This window comes from Spermophilus citellus (genome assembly GCF_964194105.1).
Source record: "Spermophilus citellus genome assembly, chromosome: 15".
Taxonomy (NCBI): domain Eukaryota; kingdom Metazoa; phylum Chordata; class Mammalia; order Rodentia; family Sciuridae; genus Spermophilus; species Spermophilus citellus.
In genome coordinates, this window is record NC_138195.1 from 76,430,894 (window position 1) to 76,446,587 (window position 15,694).

The 15,694-nt window shown below is 41.7% G+C and overlaps 1 protein-coding gene across 1 annotated transcript; it reads left to right on the forward strand.

The window, feature by feature from the left end:
* Positions 1-1,428: 1,428 nt before the first annotated feature.
* Positions 1,429-2,838, forward strand: LOC308634427 (sperm motility kinase-like; the record flags this gene model as incomplete). Its single annotated transcript, XM_081268246.1, has 1 exon — positions 1,429-2,838. One exon carries the CDS (start codon positions 1,429-1,431, stop codon positions 2,836-2,838), a length of 1,410 nt encoding a protein of 469 aa, XP_081124372.1.
* Between the last annotated feature and the right edge of the window lie 12,856 nt (positions 2,839-15,694).

Here is a 15,694-nt window from a genome sequence, read left to right on the forward strand (position 1 = left end):
GGGTTCCATTTAACATGAGAAAGAAATGCCACTCTGGTGTGAATCTTTAGCAACATGACTTCAGTAGTATACAGATGAGGCTTCTGTACCTCTTCTACACCTCTCCCTCATTCATTCATGTTACAGTGTTATATATGCTATTTATTTGATACTATAGAAGAAAACTGGGGTGCTTTCATATTCTCTTATGTCTTGTATAAAACAAAAATAGCACTAGCTTTTTTAAATAATTGTCACAAATTTATTTTACCAGGTTTCTTTCTGTCTCCATCAAGAGGTGAGTTCCTATCTAATATTAGTCCTTCAGTGCAACATGAAGGACTCCCCTCACACAGGACACATCTAGTGGGGACCAATTCCATGGGTTCTGTTTTATCATGTGCTCTGGTTTGAATGTAGGTATCCCTCCAAACTTCCTGTATTCAGTTCAGCCTCAATGTAACAGGATTGAGAGCTGGTTAGGCCAGAAAGCCCCAACCCCAGGGATGGGATGTGCACATTACAAGAGCTTCTCCAGTATGTGCAAGAACCTGGTTCACTTCCCAGAACCGCACAAGTGTGGGCACACACACACACACAATTTCATTTATCAAGCTGTGCAGTGGTGTATGGCTGTATTTTAATTATCTCTCTTGTCTCTTTGACCAAAATATCCAACAAGAACAACTTGGAGGAGGAGAAGATTCTGTGGGTCTAACAGTTCCAGGGTCTCAGTTCCTTGATGACTGACTCCATTGCTCTGCCCAAGGATAGGAGTAAGGGCCCAGTGGAGGAAAGATGCTCAGTCCAGAGCAATAAAATCAGAAATCTTGAGCATAGATATAATGAGGCCATTCAAAGCCACAAAGTGATTACAGATTTTCAGACTCAAACTGAAAAGACCACTGAATATCGTACAAATTTTAAATTCTAAACAAGTAAATATCAGTCTCCAAAACCCACTGAAGCAAAAAACCTTCCAGGGTCCTTTCTTGTTCTATTATGAAAGTTGGAAAGTTATTATGAAAGTTGGAAAGGTCCTGGAGGCCCAAAAGTGAGATGACCCCTGGGGGTTATGCCTGGGTGCGCCTGAGTCATTTCTGGCTCCTACCTCACAAGGAGACACTGTGAGGCGATCTCAAACTGCGGGTATATAAGAGAGTGGCCGTGGCTGGGTTTTTTGTCCATAAGTACAGGAAGCTCTTGGTGGTGACCTGTCGGACTCCCAGATAGTTAGAGCGTTTGGTGGTGGTTTGTGGTTGGTGGTTGGTGGTTGGTGGTTGGTGGCTGGTGGCTGGTTGTGGTCTTTGGATATTGGGTTTTTTGATTTGGGTTTTTTTTTCTCCCTTTTGTTTTCTTTGCTTTCATTTTCTGGTTTTTTGTTTTGGTTTTTTGTTTTGGTTTATTATTTTTTTTTTAGTTTAGCTAGCATCCTTGTTCCTGTTTAGGATGACAGATCAGTGTAGTCAGAGCAGAGTAGCGCTGCAGGAGCAGAGCTCTTGCTCTGAGCCTGCCTTCACGGACCATTATATGGTCCTGCAGGACATTGGGGAAGGGGGCTTCGCCCAGTTGAAACTTGCCCGCCATCTTCTTACTGGGACAGAGGTTGCAGTGAAGGTCTTGGCAAAAGTAGCCAGGAAATTCACCTTGCTCTCTGAACCAGAGATGATGGCGGATTTGGACCACCCAAACGTGATCCACCTCTTTCAGGTCATGGAGACCAAGAAATACGTCTACCTCATCATGGAGCACGCAGGTGGGGGAGAGCTTTGGGATTTCATCCCAGACACTGGCATGGAGGAGGAGGAGGCCCGCAGAATGTTTCGGCAGATCGGGCAGGCTGTGCAGTACTGCCACCAGAAGGGCATCGTGCACCTGGACCTGAAGCCGGAGAACGTGATGGTGGATGACGAACGCAATGTGAAGCTCATTGACTTTGGCCTGAGCACCAGAGTCACAGCTGGAAAGAAGCTGAGTAAATTCTTTGGCACTCTCCTCTATGCTCCCCCTGAAATTATCTGTCATCAAGAATATGAGGGCCCCCCGGCAGACATCTGGAGCTTGGGTGTGGTCCTCTATTCAATGCTCACAGGGATATGGCCATTTGAGGCAAGCACCGATAATAAGCTGAAGAAACTCATCATGTTGGGAAGGTACATCATTCCTCCACATGTCTCCAAGGAAGCCAAGAGCCTCATCCGTGAGATACTCAAAGTGGACCCCAAGCAGAGGCCCACCATAGACCAGGTAATGGGGCACCCATGGCTGACCCAGGGTGGGGAAGCTTCACCCAGTTCTTCTTGTGAGGTACTCCCCAAGCTCCCGGACCTCACAATCTTGAAAACTATGATCAACATGGGTTATGACCACTATCACACCTGGGTGTCCGTGGTGAGAAGGAAATTCAATGATGCCATGGCCACTTACCGCATCCTCCAGCACCAGAGCACCCAAGGGGAGGCCTCCACAGCCCAGGTGAAGCCCAAGTATTACCCAGGCCCTAAGGATCCTCCCTGGGGCTGCCACCAGAAGTTTCCCAGTGAGCCTGCCCTTCCCTTGCCCTGTGAGCAGCAGCAGCAGCCTGCTAGAAGTGCCAGCATGCCCACCATCACACTCCGCTTCCTCAAGGACACACTGCCTCCCAGCCTAGCCTCCCAGCCTGACCCAGTGCCCAGCCCCTCACCCTCCCAAGAGACCTCCACAAGGCAACCCCCAGACAGAATCCGGGGTTGGAAGAGGGTGAGGAGGAGGATCGCCAAATGCCTCCGGCAGCTATGCTGCATACCCTGCTGCCGTGGGCCACTCTCCAGAAAGAGAGTGGTTCCCGTGGAAACGCCCAGCCCAGACAGACAGAACTGATGGACAGCAGGAAGATGCTAAGCTGTGCGGCTGCTGACATCATGGTGTGTAAGTGAGGTGTGCTGACGGGCTCAGGCTTCTCCACCCAGATCCAGGCAGGAGCGCATCTGCATCCACCAGAAGACTCCTCTGCCCCCACCTGCAAAGACACATCGTAAGAGACTTTTCTCTGTGGAACACATCAGAGACTTTTCCCTGGGACACTTCCTTCCCCCGGCCCTGCTCTTTGTCCTTTCTTCCATGCTTTGGGATGCTTTGGGAGAAATTTATTTTCATTTTTTTTTAACATTTTATAATAAATTGTTTCAAAGGTTTAAAACATTTTGGGTTTTGTTTTTTTTAGAGAAATTGATAACAAAAACTACTTACCATATTACCATATTATCATATTTGAATAAATATTATATTTGAATAAATATTGTAATATAACATTTTTCTCCAACCAAATTTATCCAGAAAATTGCATTCAAGATGCCAAATATAGCTGTGAGAATTTTATTTTGTTAAAGCTTTGTCCCAAGGCTTCATCCCAGGGTTTCATACACTGACTTCCAGACCACTCATAATCGAATGAAGCCTTTATTGAAGCACACCGGTGGTGACTGACCAGAACAATTGCATGGGCACTCCTTATAAGCCTGAAAACCGCAAAAGGGAAGTTCAGCGGGTCTAGCCAATGCAAGCAAGCCAGGTTACAGAAGCAGGACAGTGCAGTCACGTGGAGGGAAGCCTAACCAATCACAGCCCAGTCACCCCTAGTTACAGAAACAATGTCCCGTTGGGTAGTTCCGTGTTGTTAAAGATTTCTATAGCAAAAGGAAAAGAACATCTTGCCCCAGTCATGACTCTTCTACTTGACATGGCTCCATTAACAAATTTTGTCCAGAGTGAAATGATTCCTGAAGAGTTGGTCAGAAAGCAACCCTAGCATGGACCAATTACTATTTCAGTTGAGAATGTTGTTTGCTTATGAAAACCATGGTCATACAAACGACAATTTTACTAGTAAAAGGTTTGTTTGTTGAGAATTTCTTGTTAACACTGAAGACTCTGGAAGCCAGGCTGTGTGAGCTATACTTCCTGATTTAACCTCCAGTGCTTCACTTTCACAAATGTGAATATGAGCTGTAGTAGGTCCCTCAGAGAAGGCTAAAGTTTCAACTTTTAAGATGTAAGTTGGATAATGCTCAGACCCAGGCTTGCCACCATCCCATACATGTTTATGAATATATAATTTAATGAATAATTTAATGAATACACAATAACTTATATGGCCCAGCTTGCCCAGCTTTAGGATAGTGTTGTATTTAACTAAGGCAACCTTTACACTATGATAAGAAAGTTCCTTCCTGATCTGTCCCAAGTACTAAACATATGGTCAATTTTAATCTGATCAGAATCACTAGAGAGTTAAGAAGATGTGAAATATTTTAATCACAAATGGAAGTTCTTCAAAGCCATTGGGTGAAATGAATATGAAGTTGTATAAAAGATGTGTAAATGTGACTGAAATATTTTGATGATATAAGAAGGAGAAAAGGAAAGAAGGGTGTCTTTAGGATGCAAATTTAGAAAAACAGAACAAGGTTTGGGTTGCAGCTTGTATGGATTCGATGGTGTCTATATACCTAGTGGCTTTGGTCCTTGGCCCCATGCAGTGTTGCACTCTGGAAAGTGCCTTTCAAATTCTTGGAGAATGTGGACACAGCAGAGGGGCAGCCTGGGAACCTCCCAGTGGTTTGGCATCTTTCTACTTTGCACATGTGACTTGGAGTGAGAAGCAGATGAAGCTCCTTGCTCATATGATATCATCACAGCCTTCTTTGGAGAGTTTTAAAGTAGATGCCACTCTTATGAGAATAAACAGAGCTACCTTAAGAAATCATTGGCCATCCCTGTATATCATGAGTTTCCATTTTCAAAGATAGTGGCATGAGTTCCACCATGACATATTGTCTGTTGACTCACTTATAATACCATCTCCTCAAGCTTTAATTTTGTGTTCCTTAAAATACCCAATTACTCCAAGTTGCCCTAGGACTAAGGTTGGAAAATTTTACATGGATTCCATTTTTGTAGATTACCATTTATATCACTGAATTGATGATCAGCATTTTTCAAACTTATTTGTCACTGTATAAAACCAATGAATAATATTTAGCAGTACTAATGTTTGGGATGCTGGATACTTAAGTTTGGGATTGTTATGTTGTTTCAAATAGAGAATGCATATCCTTTCTAGAGTGTAAGACATAATAAGGGCTCAAAGAAGTACAATGATTATTACAAATCTTAGTTGAAGGTCCTGCTGTATCCTGAGAAATGAACACTTAAAGAAGACTACAGCTAGATCTCCCAGTGGCTGCTGGGTGACACTATGGGAGGGAAGATGCTTGTTTCATCCTTTTCTTCTTACATCGTAGGATATTTGGGGCCAGTGGATGAGGTGATGTGAATCCAGATGCTGACTGGCTACAGCTGACAGCCTACAGGATACTCAGCCTCACCAGTTTCTGGCAGGGCAGGCAGGATGCACCACCTCTGGTACTCAGTCCCAGGTGTGTACACCAGCTGAACCAGGACACAACTCTGGTTTACTCTGAGTTGCTTTGATGTCCTGCTGGACAGGATATAGGGTGCCATTAGAATCCTGTCATTCTACACTGTGACTTCTTCAACTCCCAAGTGCCAGTGGATCTCAAGTCCCAAGATCTCTCAGCCCTGACTCAAGGTCTTGGCACCCACACACCTTATTTTCTAAAGAAGCCTGGTAAGGCTAAGAAAGAGACTCTCACAGAAGTTTCATTTAACATGAGAAATAGATGCTACTCTGGCCTGAATCCATAGCAATGTACAGACATGGCTCTCCAACCCTTCCTCAGTTACTAATGTTACAGTGTTACATATGGCATTTATTCAATACCATGAAATAAAATTGGGGTGTTCTGATACGCTATTCTCACCCTTGTAGAAAAGAAAAGTAGCGCTAGCTTTTATAATTGTCATGAATTTGCTTTACCAGGGATCTTTCTGCCTTTATCAAGATCTTAGTCCCTATCTAATGTTCTTCAATGCAACATGGACCACTCCCCTCACACAGGGCACATCTAGTGGGGGCCAACTCACTGGGCTCTTATTCATTATGCGCTGTGGTTCCTAGATGGCTGACTCCATTGCTCTGCCCAAGGACAAGTAGTCCATCATGGGGTAAGGGCCCAGGGGAGGAAAGCTGCTCAGTTCAGAGCAGTAAAGAAACAAACTTGAGTGTAGACGTGATGAGATTTTTCAAAGCCACAAAGTGATTACAGATTTTCAGACTCAAAATGAGAAGACCACTGAAGTATCCTACAGATTTTAAATTCTAAGCAAGAAAATATCAGTCTCCAAAACCCACTGAAACAAAAGCCCTTTCAGAGTTCTTTCTTATTCATATTATGAAAGTGAGAAAGGCCCTGGAGGCCCATAATGAGATAACCACTGGGTGGTTGTCTGGCTCTGACCTCACAAAGAGCCATTGTGACATTGTGAGGTTTTTTTTTTTTTTTTTGTATCAGGGATTGAATTCAGTGGCACTCAACCCCTGTTCCACATCCCCAGCCCTTCATTGTATTTAGGGACAGAGTCTCACTGTACTGAGGCTGGCTTTGAGCTCATGATCCCCCTGTCTCATCCTCCCGAATCGCTGGGATGACAGGCTTGTGAGGGAATTTCAAACTGCAGGTATATAAGAGCATGACTGCATCTGGTGTTTTGTCAATAAGTAGAGAAAGCTCTTGGTTGTAACCTATCCGACTCCCAGATAGTTAGGACGTTTGTTGGTGGCTAGTGACTGGTGCTTGTGGTCTTTGAATATTGTAGGTTTTTTTATTTTTATTCATTTATTTTTTGCTTTTGTTTTTTTGGCTTTAGTTTAGTAGAAACTTAGGACAATGTGCTTTCTTAGTGCCATAGTAAGCTCCTAGCATTGCAATAGTGAAATAGCTACAAGAATGTTTCTATCCCTGTAAGTTTCCAGGACACAAACAACAATGCCTCTATCGTCATTAACTTCCTGATTATGAGGCCCCGTATAATAAACTTCCTGTTCCATCTCTGGGTCATCCTTTTCTCCATCAGAATGCAGTGTTCCACCTGATGCCAGCTTTCTCTCAATATCTATGTGTTTGTCTTTTTTTTTAATTCCACCATTGCATTTAGCAGTGCAGGTCTTTGTATTCATGTACATGGAAACTTTTCCACTGATATAATGTTAGTAATGTAATATAAATCTATTTTCAAATACCTTAGTACTATGGAGGACATTTCAAGCAGTTTCCATGCACTGCAGGGAGCAGTGTAGCATTTCCTGTTATTTGATGGTGGTTTTATGTAGTAGATGAAAGACACTCTGCCCTTTCTACCTGTGAATAAACATAGTTTTACAAGCTTGATGAAATTACAGGACACACATTTTCCCACATCTTAATTTAAGAGGATTTAATAATACATAGTAATTAAGAGTTTGGTCCAGTACAGTGGGAGGCTAAGGAAAAAATCTACTTTCAAAAATGGAAGGTCAGGGCAATTCACAAGCCCTCAGAAATGTAATGGAGAGTTAGAATCTATAAATTGGGGAGTTTTGCTGTCTTTAGAGTATTCTAAGAACAAAAAGCTTTTAGATTTCTAGGTTAGGTTGTGAGAATAGAGAGGCAGTTCCCATATTATTAGTGCTAAGTTTCAATCAACTGCCTTCTGAGCCCAACTTTCTTAACAAATGACCCGGTTACATAGTACACTGTAGAACTGGCCCGTTTTTAAAGGCTGAACATATCCTCTGAAAAACTCCTCTGAAGAGTCAGATGCGACCATAAATCTCTCTACTGAAGGAACGAACATGTTGAACTCCTACTATGTACTGTGAGTGCTCTGGATGAATAACTGAGTTTTACAGAGTTGAAGTAGTTTGTCAAGGTCACACATCAACCCAGGTTCTTAACAATCATCTGCTCAGGTAGATACTTGATAAAATATACCTTGACCAAAGCACAGTTTTATTACTCTCAGGAGATAGAGAATTTCAGCGTCAGAAGTTGAGTTCCTGTAGCTAGCTATAGCATATACATTCACTCTTGCATTCATTAATATGCTATCAGATATTATGGAGAGATGCCTATGTAGCAAGCACTGTGCTAATGTTAATTATGAGCTCAAATCTGCTAGCTTTTGTCTTTCTAGCATGTCATTGGGAAGAAGTGGCTCTGGGTTTCTCTGGAGGGGTCTTTCTGTCTCTAGAGATCAGGATGGGGCTCTTGGTTCAGTGTGGTTTGTGTCATAAATGGAGATCAGGGCGGGGTCTTGGTTCAGCTTGGTTTGTGCCCTTTTAAGGAGATCTGGGTGGGGCCCTGGATCACCTTGACTTGTGCCCTTATAAGGAGATCATGGAGGGGCAATGGTTCAGAATGGCATGTGTCCTTATAAGGAGATCAGGACAAGCAAGGCCTTTGGTTTGCTGTGGCTTTTGTCCTTATAAGGACAAAAGGATGGACCCTTGGGTCAGCATGTCTTGTGTCCTTATAAGAAGAACATCACAAGCTTTTATTTAATATGCCTTGCTTCTTTATTTGATTATCTTTCCTCCTATTTAGTTCATGATAGTGGTGAAACATTTCAATTCCCTAACCTCTCATGTTGGGTATGCTCTACAAGGACTTCCTTGTGTTTCCCATGGGGGTTCCATTTAACATGAGAAAGAGATGCCACTCTGGTGTGAATCTTTAGCAACATGACTTCAGTAGTATACAGATGAGGCTTCTGTACCTCTTCTACACCTCTCCCTCATTCATTCATGTTACAGTGTTATAAATGCTATTTATTTGATACTATAGAAGAAAACTGGGGTGCTTTCATATTCTCTTATGTCTTGTATAAAACAAAAATAGCACTAGCTTTTTTAAATAATTGTCACAAATTTATTTTACCAGGTTTCTTTCTGTCTCCATCAAGATGTGAGTTCCTATCTAATATTAGTCCTTCAGTGCAACATGAAGGACTCCCCTCACACAGGACACATCTAGTGGGGACCAATTCCATGGGTTCTGGTTTATCATGTGCTCTGGTTTGAATGTAGGTATCCCTCCAAACTTCCTGTATTCAGTTCAGCCTCAATGTAACAGGATTGAGAGCTGGTTAGGCCAGAAAGCCCCAACCCCAGGGATGGGATGTGCACATTACAAGAGCTTCTCCAGTATGTGCAAGAACCTGGTTCACTTCCCAGAACCGCACAAGTGTGGGCACACACACACACACAATTTCATTTATCAAGCTGTGCAGTGGTGTATGGCTGTATTTTAATTATCTCTCTTGTCTCTTTGACCAAAATATCCAACAAGAACAACTTGGAGGAGGAGAAGATTCTGTGGGTCTAACAGTTCCAGAGGTCTCAGTTCCTTGATGGCTGACTCCATTGCTCTGCCCAAGGATAGGAGTAAGGGCCCAGTGGAGGAAAGATGCTCAGTCCAGAGCAATAAAGTCAGAAATCTTGAGCATAGATATAATGAGGCCATTCAAAGCCACAAAGTGATTACAGATTTTCAGACTCAAACTGAAAAGACCACTGAATATCGTACAAATTTTAAATTCTAAACAAGTAAATATCAGTCTCCAAAACCCACTGAAGCAAAAAACCTTCCAGGTGCTGCTGAGAAAAAAAGTATATCCACTTGATGATGGTTGATATATTCTATATATGTCAGTTAAGTCTAGGTTATTGATTGTGGTATTGAGTTCTATAGTTTCTTTATTCAACTTTTATTTGGAGAATCTGTCCAATGGTGATAAAGCTGTGTTGAAGTCACCCATAATTATTGTGTTGTGGTCTATTTGATTCTTGAACTTGAGGAGAATTTGTTTTATGAATGTCACAGCTCCATTATTTGGTGCATAAATATTGATAATTGTTATGTCTTGTTGGTGAATGGTTCCTTTTAACAGTATATAATGTCCTTCTTTATCCCTTTTGATTAACTTAGTCTTGAAGTGGATTTTATTCAATATGAGGATGGCCACCCCTGCTTGCTTACAAGGGCCATGTGTATGGTATATTTTTTCCCATCCTTTCACCTTCAGCCTGTGTATGTCTTTTCCAATCAGATGTGTCTCCTGTAGGCAGCATATTGTTGGATTTGTTTTTTTAATCCATGATACCAGCCTATGTTGCTTTATTGGAGAGTTTAAGCCATTAACATTCAGAGTTACTATTGATATATGGTTTGTACTTCCAGCCATGTTTGATTATTTACCTTTTTTTTAAATTTAGTTTGTTTCTCCATGATTATCTTTCCCCCCTCCCTCTGTCTTTACCGAGGCACTTCCCACTGATGGTTTTGGTTATTGTTTTTCATTTCTTCCTCGTGTAGTGTTTTGCTCAAAATGCTTTGCAATGCTGGTTTTCTGGCTGCAAATTCTTTTAACTTTTGTTTATCATGAAAGATTTTTATTTCATTGTCATACCTGAAGCTTAATTTTGCTGGATACAGAATTCTTTGTTGGCATCCATTGTCTTTCAGTGTTTGAAATACGTTGTTCCAGGATCTTCTTGCTTTCAGCGTCTGTGATGAAAAATCCGTTGTCAACCTTATTGGTTTACCCCCTAAATGTAATCTGCCTCTTTTCTCTTGTAGCTTTTAATATTATCTCTTTGTTCTGTATATTGGATAGCTTCATAACAATGTGTCTTGGCGTTGGTCTACTGTGATTTTGTGTGCTCGGTGTCCTGTATGCATCTACAATTTGTATATCTGTTTCCTTTTTTATTTCTGGGAAGTTTTCTGCAATTATTTCCTTCAGCACGTTACTCATTCCCTTGGCATGAATCTCTGTGCCTTCTTCTATCCCGAGGACTCGTAAGTTTGATTTTTTTAAATTATCCCAAATCTCTTGGATGTTTTTCTCATGATTTTTTACCAGTCTATCTGAGTTGGCTAGACTCTTTTCAAGATGATATATTTTGTCTTCATTATCTGACGTTCTGGCTTCTACTTGCTCCACTCTGTTAGTGATACTCTCGATTGAGTTTTTAATTTGGTTTATTGTTTCCTTCATTTCTAGAATTATTGTTTGATTTTTTTTATAATCTCTACCTCCTGATAAAGATGCTTAACTTCTTCTTTTATCTATTTATGTAATTCCTTTTCAATGTGCTCTTTAAGGTTCCTTTCCATCTGTCTAAGGTGTTCCTTGAGTTCTTTATATGGCCATTTTTCTGATGACTCCAGGTCCTCCTGAATATTTAGGCTGTCTTTCATCGTTTGTACTCCTTTTCTTCCTTGCTTTTTTATGCTCATGATACTTCTTGTTCTGTTTGACTGCTGAGTTACTGTTTACTCTTATAAATTTATTTGATGCTTGGGAGGAGAGGTATTAGAAGGGAACGGAAGAAGTGACTAAATAGAGTGAGTGTAGGCAGGTGGAATTCAAGAGAGGGGGAATAAGAAAATTGAAAAGAAATGAAAAGACAAAAGAAAAGAAAGTGAAAAGAAAGAAAGAAAAAACGAAAAAATAAAAATTTTAAAACAAACAAAAAAATTATAATGATAATAGAAAAATGGAAATTGGAGTTTAAATAATAATAATAATAATAATAGAATAAAAAGAATTAAAAAAAATTGAAACCATTAATAAGAAAGTTAAAGAACAACAACAACATCAACTACAAAAAGTGAGAATAAAAAAAAATACTAATAATAATCGTTAAAAAAAATAGTAATAATAATAAATGCAGTCATAGAGCTCGATTAACTTCTCTTCCAGTAGGTGGAGCTATGCCCACTGGGCCAGGCTTCTCCTCGTGATAGGTGGGAACCAATCACTGTGCCTCCGCTCTTCTTCCCAGACTGTGCGAGTCTCCAGTCCTGAGTGTCTAGGTCCTTCTCTTGTGGTTCCTCAATCCAGGCCCCACTCACCTGTGACGCTTACCACATTACTGGCTACACGCCGGGTCTGTTGCTCCCGGGAGCCCTGTTTTCACGGATGCCTGGGCACACCCTTTCCGTTTGCCTCCCTGGGACCCTAAGTTTGTAGGGCTTGGGGCTGAGGACCCCCAGCAAATTTGTTTGCCCTTAGGTAACAACTCCCCTGGTAGCTGGTGCAAGGGACCTCTGTTGTCAGCCCTGGTGGGAGCGATAGCCGTGGTTCTGTTCCGCTAGTCCCACGTCACTCCTGATTCCCTGGGTCTGGCTATGGTGCTCAGTTGGCTTTTGCCTCTGTGAGATCAGGTGGGCCGACTAGTTATTTCAGCAGGATCGTTAGTGCTGAGTCACGAGAAGCAGGCGATCCGGGGCTTAAATGCAGCAAATTCGTGCTCAGTGTGTGTTTTCTGAGGGGCCCAAAGTGTACGCCGTAGCTCCACGTCAGCTCAGCATTGCCTAGTAATCCTGAGCAAATAGGCTTTAGATAATTTACAGCTCCCTATGCCCTCGCAGTTGAAGAGGTCAGAGACTTGATCCCTCCGCGTCTGCCGTCATGTTAGATCTCCTCAATGATATTCATGTTACCCTTACAGTTTCCTGGCATAAGCAAGATCTTGGGGTTATAAAAACTGCTGCTACTGTTTCCAGTCCAGTTTTCTAGAACTGAAATCCTGCTGCCTTCGCCTCCACCTCTGGTCCGCGCTCTTTGGCGCCGCGCTTGTCTGCGACCTTAGCAGCGCCGCCGCGGAGGGCCCAAGCGGCTGCTGCTGCGGGGGGCCCAAGCGGCTGTCTCCGCGGGGGGCCCAAGCGGCTGCCGCCGCGGGGGGCCCAAGCGGCTGGCGCCGCGCCTGACCCCTCGCAGAGGGATGCCGAATGACCCCAGAGCAGGCTATGCCCCGAGGTGCAGCAGGGAACGGGCGACCGAGGCACTTGAGGCCGTGGACCTGCCTTCGGAGGACAGGGTTCGGCACGCAGCCCAGTTCCAGTCTCTAGCTGCGGTAGCTGGACCGTGTAGACAGGGCCATCAAGACAGCATGCAGAAAGCAAATGGCGGCTCCCGCGGAGTGGATTTTCGGCCCCGAAACTACAGTCCCGCCAACAATTCCAATCCACTAACTCTCCCTGTATAGACAATATTCAAAAAAAAAAAAAAAAAAGGGCGGGGTGTACTGAGCTTTCTTTGCCTCAGGTACTTACAATCCACTGCTGATTGCCCATTCAGCTTCTCTGCCGGGAGCGAAGTCAGTAGATTTATTTTTATATTACTTATCTGATATTTGTTTTTCTCATGCATCATTTTCTTAATTATTTTACCTAAAATTCTTTGAACATTTTAAAGACAGTTTTAAAGTCTTATATAGTTTGTCTGCTGCCTTGTATTTTTAAGAACAGTTTGTTTTTTCTCCTTTGAATGTTTCCATTAAAAAAAATTAAATGCATTGTGACATTTTTGGTTGAAAGCTGAACATTTTAGTAATATGGTAACTGTGTCAGATTCTCTCCTTTCCCCAGCTAGAAATTTTTTGCCTTTGTTATGCTTTGTTTTATATTTTTGTAGGCTATTTCCAAGTAAAGAGGAGCCTGAGGTATAAGTTCAGTGTCTTTTCAGATTTTATGAGTGTGGACCTTCTCCTGGGCCTATGTGGGGATTTTCTGATTCTCCAACATATGAATTTGTTTTTTAATATTTTAGTTTTTAATATCCAGCTCTCAAAAAGAGAGAAAAATTAAGAAGAAGAAGAAGAAGAAGAAGAAGAAGAAGAAGAAGAAGAAGAAGAAGAAGAAGAATAGTAGTAGTAGTAGTAGTATTAGTAGTAGTAGTAGTAGGTGGCTGAGGAGATGAAAGACTAAGAGAAAATGAGTAAAGGAGACAGTTTCAATATCCTTCAACCAGATGGGGAGGGGATTTGCAAGACTGTGGAGCCTCCACATTCAGAACGAACAATTAGTCACTGGACCATAGATTTCCAGCATGTGGAAGACAAGGTCCTTATTGCCTACTATGGTTCCCACAAGCTACATGCATGTTTGCTCCAGAAACATATTCATGGCTATCTTCCAAGGAGTTAAGGGTAGCAGCTGCTGCTCTAAAGTGTTGAAATTGTTTGATCTTATCTTAGCCACAATTTATTGTCCAAGTCTCTCTCTGGAAGTTTTAAGCCTTCGGTCGACTCCAGAACTCTCAAGTATTTACCTTGGACACATCCTGCCTGTATGCTTTTATTTAGATTTGGAGATAGATGCCTAGGGCTTCCTACTCCACAATCTTCTCAGAATCCTCCTTATCAAATCACTTCTAAATCACATGCATTACCATTAATATTCTTCTATCCTATGTATCCTTATATCCTATCACAGTAAACAGTACCCTCACCCTTATTCATTTATCTATTTTAATTGCTAGCATGGGAGCCTGTGAAATGTGCTTTCCTTCTCAATGGCTGGGATATAGGTGGGATCCTATCTTATTTATTCTAAAAGAAAATGATATGTCATCTGTCACTCAAAGGCTTAGCTCCTGTGAACGTTTTCCCCAGAGATCATTCTAGGTCTATCAAATGAAAAGAAATGAATATGGATGTCCAGATGCTAAATTAAAATGTCAACCCTGAACTTTGGAAGTCAGAGCCTTCAAAGGCATTCACAATAAATTATCTCTCAGCCTTTACAGGTAAAGAAAATTTAAAAAAAAATAAATAAATAAACTGCAGCTTCATAAGGAAGGGAGGAAGTTGTGCTGGTATGTTCAGGGCAGAATGTCAAAGGCATTGAGGTCCAACTCCTCACTCTCTTCTCCAGGGTTGCATCATATAATTTTGCTAGCCTAAAATACTGATTATAATGTGATTTTGATTATTTATTCATAAGCTTTTTAGCAAATTAAATTTACATTATAGATTTATTTTTAATGCATAAGTGGCTAGATGTCTTCCAGGAAGATTTAGGAAAAAAAAAAGTACAGCAAACATACTAGGTATCAAGCATAATTTTCTTGTGTTCACCTGGAAACATTGTATTATTCCCCATCAGTCCCTAAAGCAGACTCAATGGGAAAGCACAGGTGAAGATTTTCATTACCCCACACTTCCCTGTAGAATAACAGAAATGCTGTGGTGCTTTGAATGTGAAACTTCATTATTATGTGAAATATAAAAATCAAGAAGAAAAGTCCACAGCCACCAATTGCTGGGTGTTTTACATCTGGTATCTGCCAGCTTCCAGAAGGGATCTATTTATTCAATGGCATCCCCTCTACTTCCCAACACCTGCATATCAAATATACATATCCAAGGACTGGTGCTCTGCATAGGTAGAGGTTTGACTTCCTACAGAAGGAATAAGAACTGTTTATTTTGGGGCTCACTGCTTCAGAGGTCTCAGTCCAGAGACACCCAGTTCCATTGCTCAGGGCCCAAGCTGAGGCAGGACATCATGGCAGAAGAGTATGTAGGAAGAACACATCTCAGGACATGGAATCAGGGAGCAGAGAGACTCCCTTCACCACAGAAAAAAATATATACCCCCAAAGGCACACTCTCAGTGATCCATCTTTTCTAGCCATATCCTACCTGTCTATAGTCACCACCCAGGTAATCCCTATCAGAGTATTAATGCACTGATTAGGTTAAGGCTCTCACAATCCAATCATTTCACCTTCAAACTCTGCATTGTCTCACACATGAACTTTTGGAAGACAAATCAGATCTAAACCATAACAATACCATAGGAAAAATGCTAAATATGAATCTTGCAAAATATTAGACTAAAATTCATCAGAAGTCACACTGAAATGGCGGGGGATGTGGGAAAAAATGCTCACAAAATATTCACATAAAATAAGATACACCAGAATAGAGGACACACAGACAAACCCACAAAATTACAATTATCTTATATTAGACAAAGGCACC